Source organism: Furipterus horrens, unplaced genomic scaffold, assembly GCF_987537825.1.
Source record: "Furipterus horrens unplaced genomic scaffold, mFurHor1.1.pri manual_scaffold_13, whole genome shotgun sequence".
In the NCBI taxonomy this organism is placed as follows: Eukaryota; Metazoa; Chordata; class Mammalia; order Chiroptera; family Furipteridae; genus Furipterus; species Furipterus horrens.
Genome location: NW_028327183.1, coordinates 14,181,274 through 14,197,041, shown reverse-complemented (window position 1 = coordinate 14,197,041; position 15,768 = coordinate 14,181,274). Strand labels below are relative to the sequence as shown.

Sequence of the window (15,768 nt, the reverse complement as noted above, 5' to 3'; positions counted from 1 at the left end):
CGTCCGTAAATTGAGGGAGACGAGGCCGGTCACTATCTGAAGAAATTTCCGCCCCACCTGCCCTAACAATCCCGCAAAGAGAGTGCAGCCTCACCGCCCCACGCCCAAAGAAAGCCTCCTGGCCCTCTGCGGGCTCTCAAAGGCGGGGAGAGAGCTCGGGTTTGCCCGCCTGCCTAGCCAGTGAACTAACGGGATCACGATCGCGCCCTCTAGGAGGCTAGCCGCAAGCCCCGCCTCCGGCAGTGGTTCCCCGGCCGCGCGCTTTCCCGGACAACTCTTGGCCCCTCCCTCGGCCCGGCCTCCGTCTTGCTCCGCCCCTCTTGTGCAGCGTCCGGTTCGTCCCCGCCCAAATCTAGCTGAGTACTCACCGCAGCGGAGCCGGGACCTGTCCCGAGGTGCGCGGCGCGAGCTAGTGGCAGAGCCATGGCTGGCGGGGAAGACCGCGGGGACGGGGAGCCGGTATCAGTGGTGACCGTGCGGGTGCAGTACCTGGAGGATACCGATCCCTTCGCATGTGCCAACTTCCCGGAGCCGCGCCGGGCCCCCACCTGCAGTCTGGACGGGGCGCTGCCCCTGAGCGCACAGATACCCGCGCTGCATCGCCTGCTGGGGGCACCGCTCAAGGTGAGGGGAGTTGGAGAAAGGTTGAGGGCGATCGAGGGTTCCGGGTGTGCGCCATGAGTCTTTGGGAGGTGCCCCTCGCGGAGAGGCTGGAATGGGTACGCTCCGACAGGAAAGTCTTGGGCTGGGGACCCAAGGTCCACATGGCCCTTGCTTGCAGCAATGCCTCTCAAGTTTAAAGGAAGCTGAAGAAGGGAGATGAGAGCTTGTGCACCACCCTGGCTGCCCCTTGAAGTGAGGCCCACTTGGGGAGATGCTCAGGGTCCACTTGCTGCTTGACTGCATGGGTAACTGCTCTGAATTGGGTGACAGTACATATTTGGGTGGTAATGGACCCAGGAGGAGGAGCTGGGGGGGGCGGCGTGTAGACCAGCTTCCACCTCACCTGAAGCAGGGGCGGAACTACGAGGAGGGGCGGACCCGGGGTGGGCCACTAAAGGTGGCAAGGGCTTCGAGGGGTGTCTAGAGGTTGGATTAGATCCTGCAGGGTAGAGTGTTGCCACTGCTGGTTGGGGGTCTAGCTTGGGAGTACCGGAGGAGGAGAGACTTCACGGAGTGAGGGGAGTCCCCGAGAAGCGGCCCGGCCTGGGACACGCCAAGCGCAGGAAGCTCCACTGGTGGAAAAGCCCTTTGAGTCACCGCCCCCACCATCTCTTACTCCGCGGGCCGGCAGCTGGAAGGGAGGGGGCGGGCCAGGCTAATTTTAAACCGCTGGCCTGCCCTAGTTTGCCTGCACCCCGGAACCGACTCGTGCACAGTACCGGGAAAGGCCCTTTTCCAGATGGCGGGCCCTACCTCTCCCGCTCGCCGAGCTTAGCCCCCCGCAGGCAGCCCTTTCCGGCGCGCCGGGTTTCCGGGCAAGGACTCGGAGAGGCGCACTACCACTTCCTAGGCTTCTCAGTCAGCCAGAAAGGGCGAGAGCGCTGGTGAGGGTGCCCTCCCCTGCTCCCAGCTTTGGCTGGGCCGCCGAGTTGCGCAAACTTGCCCCCACCCCCCGCCTGGGGCTCGGGGTCTCCCTTGGAATGTGCCCTGGGCGCCGGGCCCCCAGCCTACATTCCTCACGCTAGGGTCCAGCCCCGCCCCCGAGCACGGGCGGGAGAGGTGGTGAGACTCTGGGCCTGGGGAATGGCGCAAGTACTGGCAAAGCCTGGGATTCAAGACCACGACTTGAAAGTGGTAGCACACTGCCCACTCCAGCTTTGATGCAACAACCCGCTCCCCCACCCCCGCCCTGTCCTGTTGGAAGGGGTAAACAGGTGGGCCTGGAAGGAGCACGGGCAGCCTGAGACACTGGGGAAAGAGGAGTGCTGAACTGAAGCCAGGCTCCTGGAACTCCTGGTGCTGATATAATCCTGGAGCACTCCAGAGAACATAGTATTCCTTTCACCCCACCCCCACTCTAGGACAGAATTAACCCTGACACCCCTCTTTCCAATTAGGGGCAGATTTGAGAGGTCAGCTACAGGAAAGATGCTCAGCACGCCCTTCATCTTGGGATTCATCTCCTTACCCTAACAGGTGCCCTGCGTGCGCTCTTTGCTCCCTAGCTGAGGACACTACTGAACTTAGAAAATGTGTTAAGTCCCTGCCAACCCAGTCCTTCCTGGTTCCCCCACTTTCAGGATCTCCCACCTGGTGTACTTAAGGACTGCCATATTCCCTACAGGCAGGATATGGGGGTGCACACACTGGGTTACCACAGTGCCTGGAGCCAGGACTCCCTGGGGCAGGCAGCTCTGCCAGCAATGGTCAGATGCACTGTGATGTGCTCATCCCAAATATAAACTGTGACCACAGCCCCAGAATAGAAGGCTGGAGGAAGAAGGCTGAGAATAGGGTAGGGGCAGGAACATCAGAGAGCTGAGAGAGGGGGAGCAGGGCCCTTCCTTGCAGGAAATGTCAACAGCTGGTTCCTCCCCTAGTCCTATAAGTGGGTGCCCCAGGGGCACAGGCATGACTCAGGCCTGTCTTGATAGCCTCTGTGCAGGGCTGTAGAGCAGAAATAAGAAGAAGGGGTTTTGTACCCCCTACTTCATTCTCTGTACAGTTGTCCAGCAGAGGAACAGGATACAGCCAATTCTGCCCTTCCACTCTGGGCACTGACCCCATCATCCCTGCAGACGCTGTCTCCTCCCTGGGGATGTACAGAGGCCCAGCCCACTTTCTCTCTGGGGTTCCACCCCACACAGCCCATTGGGCTAAGCCTTGCTTCTTGAGTTCCCCTGGGGGCTTCCTATTTAAAGGACTTGGAGCTTTCAGATCTGAAAGGGCCTTGCTCATTTCCTCCCAGTCTAGGAGGAAGCTCCTGGCCACAGCCTCTGACTCATCTCCTGGCCCTGAGTGGGGGTGAGGCAGGGTTCTGGCAGTGCTTTGGGCCATGCCTGATGTCTCCAGAGAAATTCAGGAATACCTATCTTTTCCCCTATTGCCAGAGCCTCTCCTAGCCCAGGGACCTGCCTTTGCCCCAGGGGAGAACCTGGCTCTGGCCCTTTGGCTCAGATCCTTACCCAGAGCTTGCCTGTCCCACACTCCCTACCACACTTTGCCCTTCTGGGTGGTGCCTCGGGAGCCCTTCCCTTACGCCCAAAAGTGCTGCCACATCTGGGATAGCACTGACTTCTCCCTGGGCTCTTGGCAGAGGGGCCTGGGTACTGCTCCGATCCTGATGCAAAGGCCAGAGGAGCCCCTACTCCTAGCAGCAGACATAGCCCTAGAAATCTGTACTTTGTTTTCCCAGCTGTGGCTAAAGATTTGAGTAGCACAGGACTGGCACTGTGTTGGAATGTTTCCTTACCTTGACCCCTCCTTGCTCTAGCCTCTGTTTACCCTTCAGAAGCTCTTGTGGCAAGGGGGCTTAAGCGTGAACCTGGCCTTCTGAGACAGGGACCAACTGGAAGGGTCACAAAGGATTCTTAAGGGTAAGATGGGGTGCTCTGGCATATCCAAGTAGCTGGTCATTCTGGGCTAGGGAGCAGGGGCTGCAGCCTGGTGAGGGACCCCAAGACCTAGGTCCTGGCAGAAGTAGGCACTATTACTCCAGCATTTTTGGTCTGTTATGTGTTCATTAGCCTTCCTTTGCTGAATCTGGGAGGACCAGTTTGGGGTATTTGTGGAGGCCGGAAACCTGAGGGACCACCTTCAGCTCTTGGCAACCTGACAGGCCCCAGCCTTCACTCCACCTCCCCTGCAGGGTTCCCTGGAGCCCTTCCAAAGAACATCTGCTTAAGATCTAGGTCAGTGAGCCCTGTTTCCATTCCTGGTTGTGCAGCCTGGTGCAAAGTCTGTACCTTGGTTTCCTCACCTGTAAACGGGTTATCAGAATCAAAGGAACTAGGCAGCCCAGTGTGTGACACAAAGGAGACATGACAAAGGTGGGTTTCCCTTCTCAAGGCCCACCCATGTCATCTCATCCAGGAAGTCAAGGTCTAGTTGGAGACCCAAGACAACAAGAAAGGAGGGTCATCAGAGCACAGGGTCTTGTGTTTATAGGAAAAGAGAAGAAAAAGGCAGTTAACAAATTATTTCCTAAAACAAGAGTCCTTCAGCACATAATTCTGTTCTATTCTCCATCTTCCTTGTACCCTGCCCTGGCATGTTCATTCTCACCCAATTATACTGCTATGAAAAATATTGGGGAATAGACACCAGGGCCCCCCAAGCTTGGCCCTTTATATAAAACCATATGTAACAAGTTGGTTGGGCCTGCTAGAAAAACCTGAGCCCAGAGAATCAAAAGAAAAGTGGTCTGGAGGCTGAAGTGAGGGACTAAGCCTGGGAAGAATGGGGGAGGGACACCACCCCACGACAGACAGCGGAGAAGTGTGGAAGACAAGAGCCAGGAGGGAGTCAAGGATGTAGAGCCACACTGACCCTGAGCTGACCCTAAGCCCTGTCAGCAGGGACCAGGGTTTGGACTTACTCAGGCCTGGCCCAACCCCAGGGTGTGAGAAACAAGGCCCAGAGGTTTGGCTCTCAGAAGGGTGACCCTGGGGAGGGACCAGGGCCCTGAGGGACAAGCACCACTCAGCTGGCAGGAAGTCTCTGTTCTTTGCCGCTTGCCTGACCCTAACCCTCTCCCCCATCTCCACCCAAGACAAATAGCTGGAGGGGGGGAATACTGCCCTGCAGGCTCTGGGCTGCCTATTACCCCAGACCTCCTCTCCAGAAATGGGGCCCTGTTGGGGTTGAACAGGTGACACGGTTAGGGAAGCTGCTGCTACCATCAGGGTTTAAACCTGCTCATCGGAGGAGGCTGAGAGTGGTGAGCACTTAAGTCTTCAGGACCCTGCCCCACAGGGATGCAGGCATTCCAGGTATCCTGCAAACTTGGGATTAGAGCGTGCAAGTATGCATTGCAGGAGGGGAAGAAAGCGTGCTGGGCCCAAGCTATCTGTGGGTGTGCTTCTTGGGCCTGTGCCTGGCCAGTGAGCATGTATATTACCTGAGCATATACCTGGGTATGCAAGCAATTACTGGGTATAATCTGATCACCCTTCCAGTGTTTATCTTTACACCCCTCCATGCCTCCCCTTGCTTAGCACCCTTGGCCCTTGTACTTCAACGTTTATTTGTGACCTTTCTCTGAGCCAAGCCTGCCTGCCTCCCCAGCTAGACTGGAAATCAGGGAAGACAGAGGCAGTATCTTGTTCCCTGTTACGTCCTCAGCACCTAAAGCCAGCCTAATTCATGACTGTTTGAATGAATGAGCTATTCTATGTGTGTGTGATTTGGGGCATCCCTGAGGGGAGTAGTGGCTCGGGGGGAGATATGTTTCTCTAGGGTCCCAGAAAGAGTTGCAGCTGTGCCTGGATAGGGGTGGGGAGGGTAGGCCGCTGAGTCATTCCGTGGGAAGAGGGATCAGGAGGAATGTGGGGCTGTCCTCAACTGAGCTGGCCCTGGATAAAGTAACCCAGCCCTGGGGCCTTGCCCACGCCCCCCACCCCCGCCTCCATATCTCAGGCTTGTTCCCAAAAGGCCCTGAAGAAGGTAACTCTGCTCCTAGGGAGGGGAGAGAGCCAGGCTTGCACAGGGGAGGGCAGGCAGCCAGACAGGAAGTGGGACAGAAAACAGACTGGAGTATTTGTCCTATGTCCCTTGTCCCAGGCAGTGGGGGGAGGTGATCACCCAAGGGCCTCATAGGAAGGGCCTGAACTGCCAGGAAGGAGCTGGGTCAGCTTCTCAGGCATAACAGACAGGGGTGCTAAACAGGGGCAGGGGTGGGGGCAGGAGCGGGACTTCCTTTCCCCCCTAGAGAACCAAGGGCAGCTGGAAGCCCTTGGTCTAGGTCCAGAACAAGGCAGTGACGGAACAACAGACAAATATGTAAGATGGAGACCAGAGACACCCTGACTCTGCAGACTGAGGCTCTCCCTGGGTCATGGCACCTCAAGGAGTGGGGCCTCTCAAGTCAAGGGGACTTTGCTATGGAGGAGGTGTCCAGGAGAGGCACAGTGCTGCCAGTAGACTCTCCACAGTCACCTTAATAGGCCCTCTACAGGCACTTCTCAAGGGGCCAAGTGTCCTGCCCAGTGGTGGAGGGGAGCCAGGCTCGGCGGGGAGAAAGGTACATGGATGGAGTATGTGCCTTCTTGTTACAATGCAGGTTTCAGGAACGCATGGTAGACTGACCGAGTCAGACCCTAACATCTGGTTTTCAACAGTGTGAGAAACACTCACAATAAAACACCGGGACACAGGACTTGAGCAGCAAAGCGAGGCGTTTATTCACAAGTCTGCAGAGTTGGGCGCCCATCCAGCCTAGGGCATGCGCACTTGAAGTAGACAAAGTAAACTGGTTTTATACTAACGCGATTAGCTCCCCCTCCCCTCTACCCCGTTTCTCCATTACTGGTTAATCTCGGTTCACAATCTAACATGATTAACTACTTAACTAAGGGTGTGATTAACTAAGGGTAATCTAGTTATAGGTCTATCTCGAACTTATTTGCAAAGTTATCTAGTTACATCTTCCCATTTCTCTGTGTTTGGTGATGACAATCTTCCTCCTTTTGATCCCAGAGATATGTGTGAGGAGCTCCAGAATGTCATTTCTTCGCCCCTTTTCCATGATTCATCTGTTAATTATCTCCTACTGGTTTGAGAGTCACTGGCTTCTTTATCCCTTATAATAGGCCACACGGTGGCCTCTGACGTCCAGCTAGGACCATGCTTACTGTAGTGCACTTGAGGGCAAGGCAAAGACCCTCAGGTGTGGAGGGACTGGGAGCCTGTAGATTAGCCTCTGCGCCTCCCTGTCTCATCTCAGAGACAGACACACACACCCCTCCCTGCTGGGTTTGCACCACCGAGCATTCTCCCCCTCCCCACCCAAATTATAAGAGAAAGTTTATTTAGAAAGTTACAGAGGTAGTAAAAGTGAGCCAGCTGGGCCACATTGGCTCAGGAAACGAGTTACGGAAGCAAAAGAAGGGCCCTTGGAGCTTAGGAGAGAGAATGGCAAGGGTAACGGGAAAAGCACAGTAGTGCTCCCAAGAGGGAGAACGGGCCACCTCCCAGCCTTTTTAACATTCTTAACGCTTTCTCCCTGGGCTTGAATGCTTTGTGACTGCAGCTTATCACCCCACAGGGCTGTGAACTTCCTCGAAGGCAGGGACTTCCTCCCATCTTCTCTCAGTTCTCTCTGTTCTCCTTCCTCATTCATGTCCCTTGGCACAACACGCTTAGTGAGCACTTGCTGTGTGTTCAAGTGCTGTGCTAGGCTCTGCAGATATAGAATTCGGCAAGACTGACATGGCGCCTGAACCCAGAGAATGCGTGGTTACAGGGGAAGGAGACTAGTGTCTGAGATATCCTACTGCTCTGGGGAAGGCCTCAGAGTGGGGCACACACATGGCATGAAGTGGGTTGCATAGCATTGGGTAGAGGCATCCAGGAAGTCTTTTCAAAAAAGCCTTATCTAATCTGAAACCTAAAGAACAGATAGTTGTTGGCCAAGAAGACATAGCACATACATACAAAGGGCAGGAAAGTCTGACAGCTGAGGTTGGTGCATGAGGACAGACTGCTGAAGGAATGCATGGCTGTGGTGCAGAGCCTGTGGTGGGCCTCTCTGCCAGCACCGTGAGTAGGAGGTCGGAGGTCATGGGGGTCTCCATACATACCCCAGCCCTGACAGCTGTTCTCTTTGCCCCCAGCTAGAGGACTGTGCCCTGCAAGTGTCTCCGTCTGGATACTACCTGGACCCTGAGCTGTCCCTGGAAGAGCAGCGGGAGATGCTGGAGGGCTTCTATGAAGAGATCAGGTCAGAGCTGACGAAGCCAGTAAGACTAGTTTGGCCCCAACCTTGCTCCCAACAAGGGCTGGCTCAAGTGTCAGCAGCCAAGACACCTGATCTCTAGCCTGGGCTATGGGTCATGTCCTGCTGCCCCAGGGAACTGTGCCAGGGGAATCCCAAGGCCTGGCCAGTGTTACCTGCTGCCCAGGATGGGAGTTGGGGGCTGTCCTACATACTTAAGATGTCTGTGTTTGCATAAACACTTCTGTCTGGCCAACCCTTGGGCATGGAGGAGCATTTGGGGAGGTCTTTGGCAGCCCTGGTGTGGGGGAAGGGACCCCAAGGAATGGACTGGGAGCTGCTGACTAGGCTGCTTGGTTCCAGCAAAGGGCGGAAGCCTACGCTAATCCTTCGGACCCAGCTTTCCGTGAGGGTCAATGCCATCTTAGGTGAGTGTGTGAGAGCATCAGTGTCCAGCAACCACCGCCTCCCGCCCCCCACCAGCCCAGCTGGCTCACTTTCTTTCAGGCCTGTGCTGGACAGTGAACAGGAGGGATTAGAGACAGGATATATGGCCCCTCCCCATTCCTATCCTGACCTTTTCTTCCAGGGCCAGGGCTGATGCCACAGCTAGACTGTGGTGGCGGCTGCCCAGGGTCAGGGATTAAGTAGAGGAGGAGGTGGAGGTTCAAGAGTACTAGAATATTCCTCGGTGGGGGGAGGGTTGTGGTTGTGTCCCACTAGTAGAGGGTGTCTGTGTCCCCTTGAAGTTACTATGTCCACCTACGCCTTGCAGAAAAATTGTATAGCTCCAGTGGCCCTGAGCTCCGCCGCTCCCTCTTCTCACTAAAGCAGATCTTCCAGGTGAGGCCCAAAGGTGGTCTGGGGGTGGGCATCCAGCCTAAGCCCCTGTAAACTTCCCCATGGTGCTCCTAGGAGGACAAGGACCTGGTGCCTGAATTCGTGCACTCAGAGGGGCTGAGCTGCCTGATCCGTGTGGGTGCTGCTGCTGACCACAACTACCAGAGCTACATCCTCCGAGGTCAGCCCCACCCCTCCCCCATGACCCCTGCCTTCAATGACCCCTTACTGACCTCTTCTTGTTTCTGTGTCCCCAGCACTAGGCCAGCTGATGCTCTTTGTGGATGGGATGCTGGGGGTGGTGGCCCACAATGAGACTGTACAGTGGCTGTACACACTGTGTGCCAGTCTGGTAAGTGGCCCTCCACCCAGCCATGTACCCTTTACCCACTCTCTCTGGGCCTCAGTTTCCTCTTTTGCAAAATGGGCTAGAATGGAGTTAGTCTGTGGCCCCTCTAAGCCTAGAAAGCACTTCAATGCCTGGGCCTACAGCCAGGGTCTTTTTGCCAAGACTCTCCTCTCTGGGACCAGCCCCAGGAGCCCTCCCTGCACCAGAGAAGGAGCTGGCACAGGTCTGGCCCAAACCCCACTCATATGTGGTGATCCCTCCCCCTAGTCCCGCTTGGTGGTGAAGACAGCTCTGAAGCTGCTGCTGGTGTTTGTGGAATACTCGGAGAGCAACGCACCGCTGTTCATCTATGCAGTCAACTCTGTGGCCAGCACCACTGGTCAGAGCCTGTCCCTCCCTCCCCCACTGTTCAGAGCCCGCTCTCCTGCCTTTCTTCGAATGACTGCCCCCCTTCCGTGTGGCAGGTGTTCTTCCCTGGGCCAATCTGGTGTCCGTCCTAGAGGAGAAGAACGGTGCAGACCCCGAGTTGTTGGTATACACAGTCACGCTCATCAATAAGGTGTGTTGAACCGAACGTGGGAACCAGACTCCAGTTCTGAGCTCCTTAGGCTTCTGACTTCAGGCCCCCACCAGCCTTATCCTTGCCCTCCTAACCCCACCCTCTAGACGCTGGCAGCGCTCCCAGATCAGGACTCCTTCTATGACGTGACGGACGCACTGGAGCAGCAGGGCATGGAGGCACTGGTCCAGCACCACTTGGGCAATGCGGGCACTGACATCGACCTGCGAACTCAACTTGTGCTCTACGAGGTGGGCAGGGCTGCCAGGGCCCAACTGGGAGCAAGAGGAAGAGAGGGAGGGGGCGCATTTCCCCAGCGCCCGACCCTACCTCAACTGCTCATATCTGGGCCCACGTCTGCTAGAGCGCCCTGCGGTTGGAGGATGGAGACATCGAGGAAGCCGTAGGTGGGCGGCGGGAGCGGAGAAAGCCGTCTTCAGAGGAAGGCAAGAGGAGCCGCCGATCTCTAGAAGGTGGGGGCTGCCCTGTGCGCCCCATGGAGCCTGGGTAAGTACGCCTCAGCAGTTGGGGAAGAGGGATGGATGGGCCAGGAGTAGCCCTGTCTCCTGACAGACTCCGCCTCCAGCCCCGCAGGCCCCGCCTCCTCCACCGGCCCTGCCTCACCTACAAGCCCCGCCTCCAGCCCCGCAGGCCCCACCCTGCCTACAGGCCCCGCGCCCAGCCGGGTGGGCCCTGCCTCTGGCCTCTGCACCTCGGTGAACCTCTTTCCTTCCCTCTCCGTGGCGCCCTCAGTTGACAGCGCCTGTGAGAGGAGCGTCTACAAGTAAGTAGGGAGACAGAGGCTGCCCGCGCCTGGAATCCGCTCCCTACCTGTCCCTCCTGCTCTGCTCCCTTCCATGGACCCTTGGCCTCCTCTTCCCAAACGCGTGCTTTCTCTCTCTTTCTTTCCAGACTTCACCAAACTGCTCCTGTTTGGTAAGTGACTGCTGGGGGACGGCTCTAACTGCACCTCCTCCTCCTGAGGCTTCTCCTCGTTTCTTTCTGACATTCCACCTGTTTGGGCCAATGTCATGTCTCCCCACCCGCTACTGTCTTTCTGTTTCTCGGTCACTGTCTGTCTCTTGTTCTGCTCTTTGTCCCTTACTGCGCCCTGTTGGGCTTCAGGTCAGTCTCTCCCCTCCACTTAGTCTTCTCTTGTCGTGCCTCCCCCAACCCCCTCCTCTTCCCACTGCGGCTGGGAAGGAATTCATGATAGCACTGCTCAGCTCTGTGTGGGTGTGAGCAACTGGGCTTCCGGGTGGAGCAGGTACCACAATTACTATCTCTTCTCTCATCCCCCCAACCCAGGGCCCCTGAGAGCCCACCTGTCCCCCAGCCCCCTACTGGGCAGGCCAGGCTGGAGTAAGTACAGAGGCTAGCCTGCCAGGCCTGCCATGTGCTTAGGGCTTCAGCGTTGCTTCCTGCAGCGGGGGTTCCCCTTGCCTGATGCAGCCAGAGCTGGGGAACTCTCAGGTCCCTTCTCTCCCATACTTATGCCTCCCTGGTTACCTAAGGACTAAACACTGGGATTAGTTCACTGGTGTCATAGTGGTCCCTGTGCTTCAATAGTGACACCTTAATAGCTTTGATCAGAGATGAGGACGTGGACTCCCAACCTGGAACCTATTCTCCCGTGTCCTCAGACCAGGAATAGGGCAGGGATGGGATCTAGGGTGCTGTGTTGTAGAGGTAGAGGAGCAACCTAGGGCTAAGGTAAGGACAGGGACTGAGGGCCAACAGAAGCTCAAGGTGCCAAAAAAGAGACATTGAATCACATTCATTACTTCAACATAAACTGAGTGCAGGTCATTTACGAGGCTGCTCTCTGGGCAGAGGTCATAGCTTTCAGAACTGCAGACATACCAAGGGAGGGACAGTCTGATGTGCCACTGGGACAGCTATCCCTTTCCTTTACTCTAAGAGTCTTCATCTAGGATCAGAACAATTAACATGAACAGCAAGGTTGCTAATTAGACATTAAGTAGAACTTTTTTCTCTCTGTACGTTGACCTGGGAATGCTAGGTTGGAAATGACCCTCCCCAGACATGGAGGACTGAACAGGGGCTGGCCTTGGGTGTTTGGGTCCTGGGTCTGCTCAGCGCATGGTTTGTTCCTGTGTGTCTGTGTGTGCCTGCAATTACAGGCAATGCCCGGGGCCTAGCATGTGTACTACCCTGGGCTGGGGTGTGTCAGACAACCTCACTGACAGATGCCTCCCCCCAGAGCCCGGTTCCTGGAGAATGTGGCAGCGGCAGAAACAGAGAAGCAGGCTGCACTGGCCCAGGGCCGGTCAGAGACATTGGCTGGGGCAGTACCCGATGAGGCTGATGGGCACCCAGGTGAGTAGGTGGGTGGGAAGAATTTCCCCACGTCTCCCTGTTGCTCCACAGAGGGCAGGACACTGACAGCTGCTTCTTTTTTTTAGATACCCGGGAACTATGGGGTTCCCCTGAACCAGTCCCTGCACCCAGAACACCCCAGAGCCCTGTTCCCCGAGTCCTACTCCGTATCCAGCAGAGCCTTGAGCCAGATCCTAAGGAGCCATTGGCCCCACCAAGTCCCAAGGCTGAACCCACCCAGGAGCTCCCTACCCGTGTCCCCAAGCTCTGCATTGGGGACCTGGACTTCTCAGATCTGAGGGAGGATGAAGACCAGGACATGCTGAACATGGAGTCTGTGGAAACGGGGAAAGGGGTCCCACCCCCACCACCCCCTCTGCCTTTGCTCTCAGAGGGCCCTCCACCTCCCCCACCCCCACCTCCCCCACCCATCAAAGGCCCCCTTCCACCACCTCCACCCCCAGCTGCCCCTCTGCCCCCCTCAGCGCCTACAAGCCTAGCCCTCCCCACCAAGAGAAAGACAGTAAAACTCTTCTGGCGGGAGCTAAAGCTGGCTGGGGGCCATGGAGGCTCTGGGAGCCGCTTTGGGCCCTGCTCCACCCTGTGGGCCTCCCTGGAGCCTGTCTCAGTGGACACAGCCCGGCTGGAACACCTGTTTGAGTCCCGTGCCAAGGATGTGCTGCCTTCCAAGGTAAATGCATCTTCATCTGCAAGGTATCCCCAGTGGAGAGGGGAGGGAACCAGAGCTCAAGGGTCCTAACTGCTGGGGCTGCCACTCATTTCCCACATGGGGGAACTGGGACAAAGAGTGGGGACTTTTGTGAGGCCTCTCAGCAAGGGATCAGCAGAGCCCTAACTAGCATATAAGCTCATCCCAGGTCCCTGGTTGTGGGGTGACCCCATCACTTGGCCATTTAGATGGGGAGTCTTGGCGTGCCTTCTTAGCTTGTTTCCCCAACTATTCCCTTTCCCAATCTTATACTGTCCTTCTCTCAACCTCAAAGAAAGCTGGTGAGGGCCGCCGGACAATGACCACAGTGCTGGACCCCAAGCGCAGCAACGCTATCAACATTGGCCTCACCACACTGCCACCTGTGCACGTCATTAAGGCTGCCCTGCTCAACTTTGATGAGTTTGCTGTCAGCAAGGATGGCATTGAGGTGAGGATACCCAGCTGGGGGTGCAGAAGGGAGATGGGCAGTCCAGCTGTCTCCTTTGGTCAGTAGATATTTCCTGTCCCTCCCCCAGTGGTGGGCATGGGCTTGGTAGAGCAGTCCCCAGACCCTGCGGCTCCCCCAGAAAGCCTGGTGTGTGTGTGGGGGGGAGTCAAGACCAACATCCGAGGACTCAGGCCAGCACTGAGTAGCCTATGTGGGGTGGTGGTTGTATCCTCAGAAACTACTGACCATGATGCCCACAGAAGAGGAGCGGCAGAAGATCGAGGAGGCCCAATTGGCCAACCCTGACATACCTCTGGGCCCAGCTGAGACTTTCCTGATGACTCTTGCCTCCATTGGGGGCCTGGCTGCCCGCCTACAACTCTGGGCCTTCAAGTTGGACTATGACAGCATGGAACGGGTACCTGGGTCATGGGATGGGACAGGCAGTGGGGGCAGGTGAGCATGATAACCATGTAGTCTTAAGAGTCCTTGGCCTCCCACAGGAAATCGCAGAGCCACTGTATGACCTGAAAGTGGGCATGGAACAGCTGGTGCAAAATGCCACCTTCCGCTGCATCCTTGCCACCCTACTGGCTGTGGGCAACTTCCTCAATGGCTCCCAGGTGAGTGACAGCACTTGAGGGCTGGGGGCCAGGCTCTGGAGCCAACCAGGCCTAGGCTCAAACAAGGTCCTTTCAGAGCAGTGGCTTTGAGCTGAGCTACCTGGAGAAGGTGTCAGAGGTGAAGGACACAGTGCGCAGGCAATCACTGCTGTACCATCTCTGCTCCTTGGTGCTCCAGACACGGCCTGATTCCTCCGACCTCTACTCAGAAATCCCCGCCCTGACCCGCTGTGCCAAGGTTAGCACCAGCCTGAGGCTTGAATAAGACTGGCCACGGCGTGAGGGAATGCTGCTGCCTAGGGCTGGCTTCTCCGCTCCTCCCTATTTCAGCTGCTGTGCCAGGGCTTGCTCGGCTACAGGTGTTTGTATGGGCTGTGTCCTCCGTCAGAAATGCTTTCCTCTGTTGGCCTGGCTCAGTCTTTGGGTCTCAGTTTAGTTTCCATTTCCCCCAAGAAATCTTCTCCATTCCCCACTGGATGAAATGGGCTTGCCTGTCTCTTGCAGCAGACTGTGAACTTTTGGAGGGCAGGGGCTGGATCTCCTCTTTGTTTCTATGGCCCAGGCTGAACAGCCTGGCAGAAGCGGCCTCAGGCAGTACCTTCTTGTCAGGGGACAACCTGTGTACCCCCCTGCTTTTCTAGGTAGACTTTGAGCAGCTGACCGAGAACCTGGGGCAGCTGGAGCACCGAAGCCGGGCAGCCGAGGAGAGTCTGCGGAGCTTGGCCAAGCATGAGCTGACCCCAGCCCTGCGTGCCCGCCTCACCCACTTCCTGGCCCACTGTGCCCGACGTGTTGCCATGCTGCGAGTAGTCCACCGCCGTGTCTGCAACAGGTGGGACCATGGGCCCGAGAGGCAGGACTGCTACCACTGTCCTTCACACCCGAGCAGGACTCGCCATCCCTTCCTGTCCTGTCCTGCCTAGGTTCCACGCCTTCCTGCTGTACCTGGGGTACACAGCACAGGCAGCCCGTGAAGTGCGCATCATGCAATTCTGCCACACACTGCGAGAGTTTGCACTGGAGTACCGGACTTGCCGAGAACGGGTGCTGCAGCAGCAGCAGAAGCGGGCCACATACCGCGAGCGCAACAAGACCCGGGGACGCATGATCACTGAGGTGGGTGCCCCTTCCAGGTTTTGACTACGATCCCTATGATGTCCTGCCTGGGCTCCCAGCTCATTCTTCTCCCTTCTCCAGACAGAGAAGTTCTCAGGTGTGGCTGGGGAAGTCCCCAGCAACCCATCTGTCCCAGTGGCTGTGGGTAGTGGGCCAGGCCGGGGTGATGCAGACAGTCACGCCAGCATGAAAAGTCTGCTGACCAGCAAGCCTGAGGACACCACACACAGCCGCCGTAGCAGAGGTGGGACCTGTAGCCACTAGGGGGAATGGGTTTTGCTTTGGGGCCACCTTGGCCTGACTTCCCTATCTGGCCTCCCTCAGGCCTGGTCCACAGCAGCTCCCCAGTCATGCCCACAGCCATGGGGACCTCCACTGCACCACCAGAAGAACCCCCAGGCTCCAGTTTACCCAGCGATACTTCAGATGAGATCATGGACCTGCTGGTACAGTCAGTGACCAAGAGCAGTCCTCGTGCCTTAGCTGCTAGGGAACGCAAGCGTTCCCGTGGCAACCGCAAATCCTGTGAGTACTCCCCACATACACACTGCCCACTTTATCCCCATCAACCCCTTCCAACCCTACTTTGTCCCTGCAGTGAGACGGACATTGAAGAGCGGGCTCGGAGAAGACCTGGTGCAGGCACTAGGACTGAGCAAGGGACCTGGCCTGGAGGTATGAAGGCGCTGCTTCCCCCGATATCTATCTGGGCCACAGCCTACATGAGAAAGACTATGGAGTGAGGAGGGGCCAGAATTCCGGGTATCTTCTGAACCCCGGGGTCACTCTGTGCCCATGGCCAATGCCTTGAACAGTATTAGCGGTGTGTGCGTATGTATGTGTTTGTGTGTGTGCATGTATGAGCTCCCTGAACATGTGGAACATAATAAAGTTTTCTTAGCCAA

General features: G+C 56.9%; 1 protein-coding gene across 2 annotated transcripts; it reads left to right on the top strand.

Moving 5' to 3' along the window:
- Positions 1-345: 345 nt before the first annotated feature.
- On the top strand, positions 346-15,768 carry FHOD1 (formin homology 2 domain containing 1). Of its 2 annotated transcripts, XM_090259472.1 has the most exons (24): positions 346-624; positions 7,776-7,882; positions 8,240-8,304; positions 8,652-8,719; positions 8,792-8,897; positions 8,974-9,068; positions 9,333-9,444; positions 9,530-9,624; positions 9,732-9,875; positions 9,989-10,131; positions 10,211-10,408; positions 10,537-10,560; positions 10,933-10,986; positions 11,849-11,964; positions 12,051-12,655; positions 12,969-13,124; positions 13,360-13,542; positions 13,628-13,747; positions 13,824-13,985; positions 14,389-14,579; positions 14,671-14,863; positions 14,945-15,107; positions 15,188-15,388; positions 15,462-15,768. In XM_090259472.1, exons 1-24 carry the CDS (start codon positions 424-426, stop codon positions 15,542-15,544), a joined length of 3,585 nt encoding a protein of 1,194 aa, XP_090115598.1. In that variant the 5' UTR covers positions 346-423; the 3' UTR covers positions 15,545-15,768. The 2 variants fall into 2 exon arrangements, with proteins under 2 accessions (XP_090115598.1, XP_090115599.1); XM_090259473.1 differs by lacking the exons at positions 10,537-10,560; positions 10,933-10,986.

Coding starts and splice junctions, on each gene's coding strand:
- FHOD1 (XM_090259472.1), top strand. CDS start 424: ATGGCTGGCGGGGAAGACCGCGGGGACGGGGAGCCGGTATCAGTGGTG. Junction 12,656..12,968: donor AGGATGTGCTGCCTTCCAAG/GTAAATGCATCT, acceptor TCAACCTCAAAG/AAAGCTGGTGAGGGCCGCCG. Junction 13,125..13,359: donor TCAGCAAGGATGGCATTGAG/GTGAGGATACCC, acceptor TTGTATCCTCAG/AAACTACTGACCATGATGCC.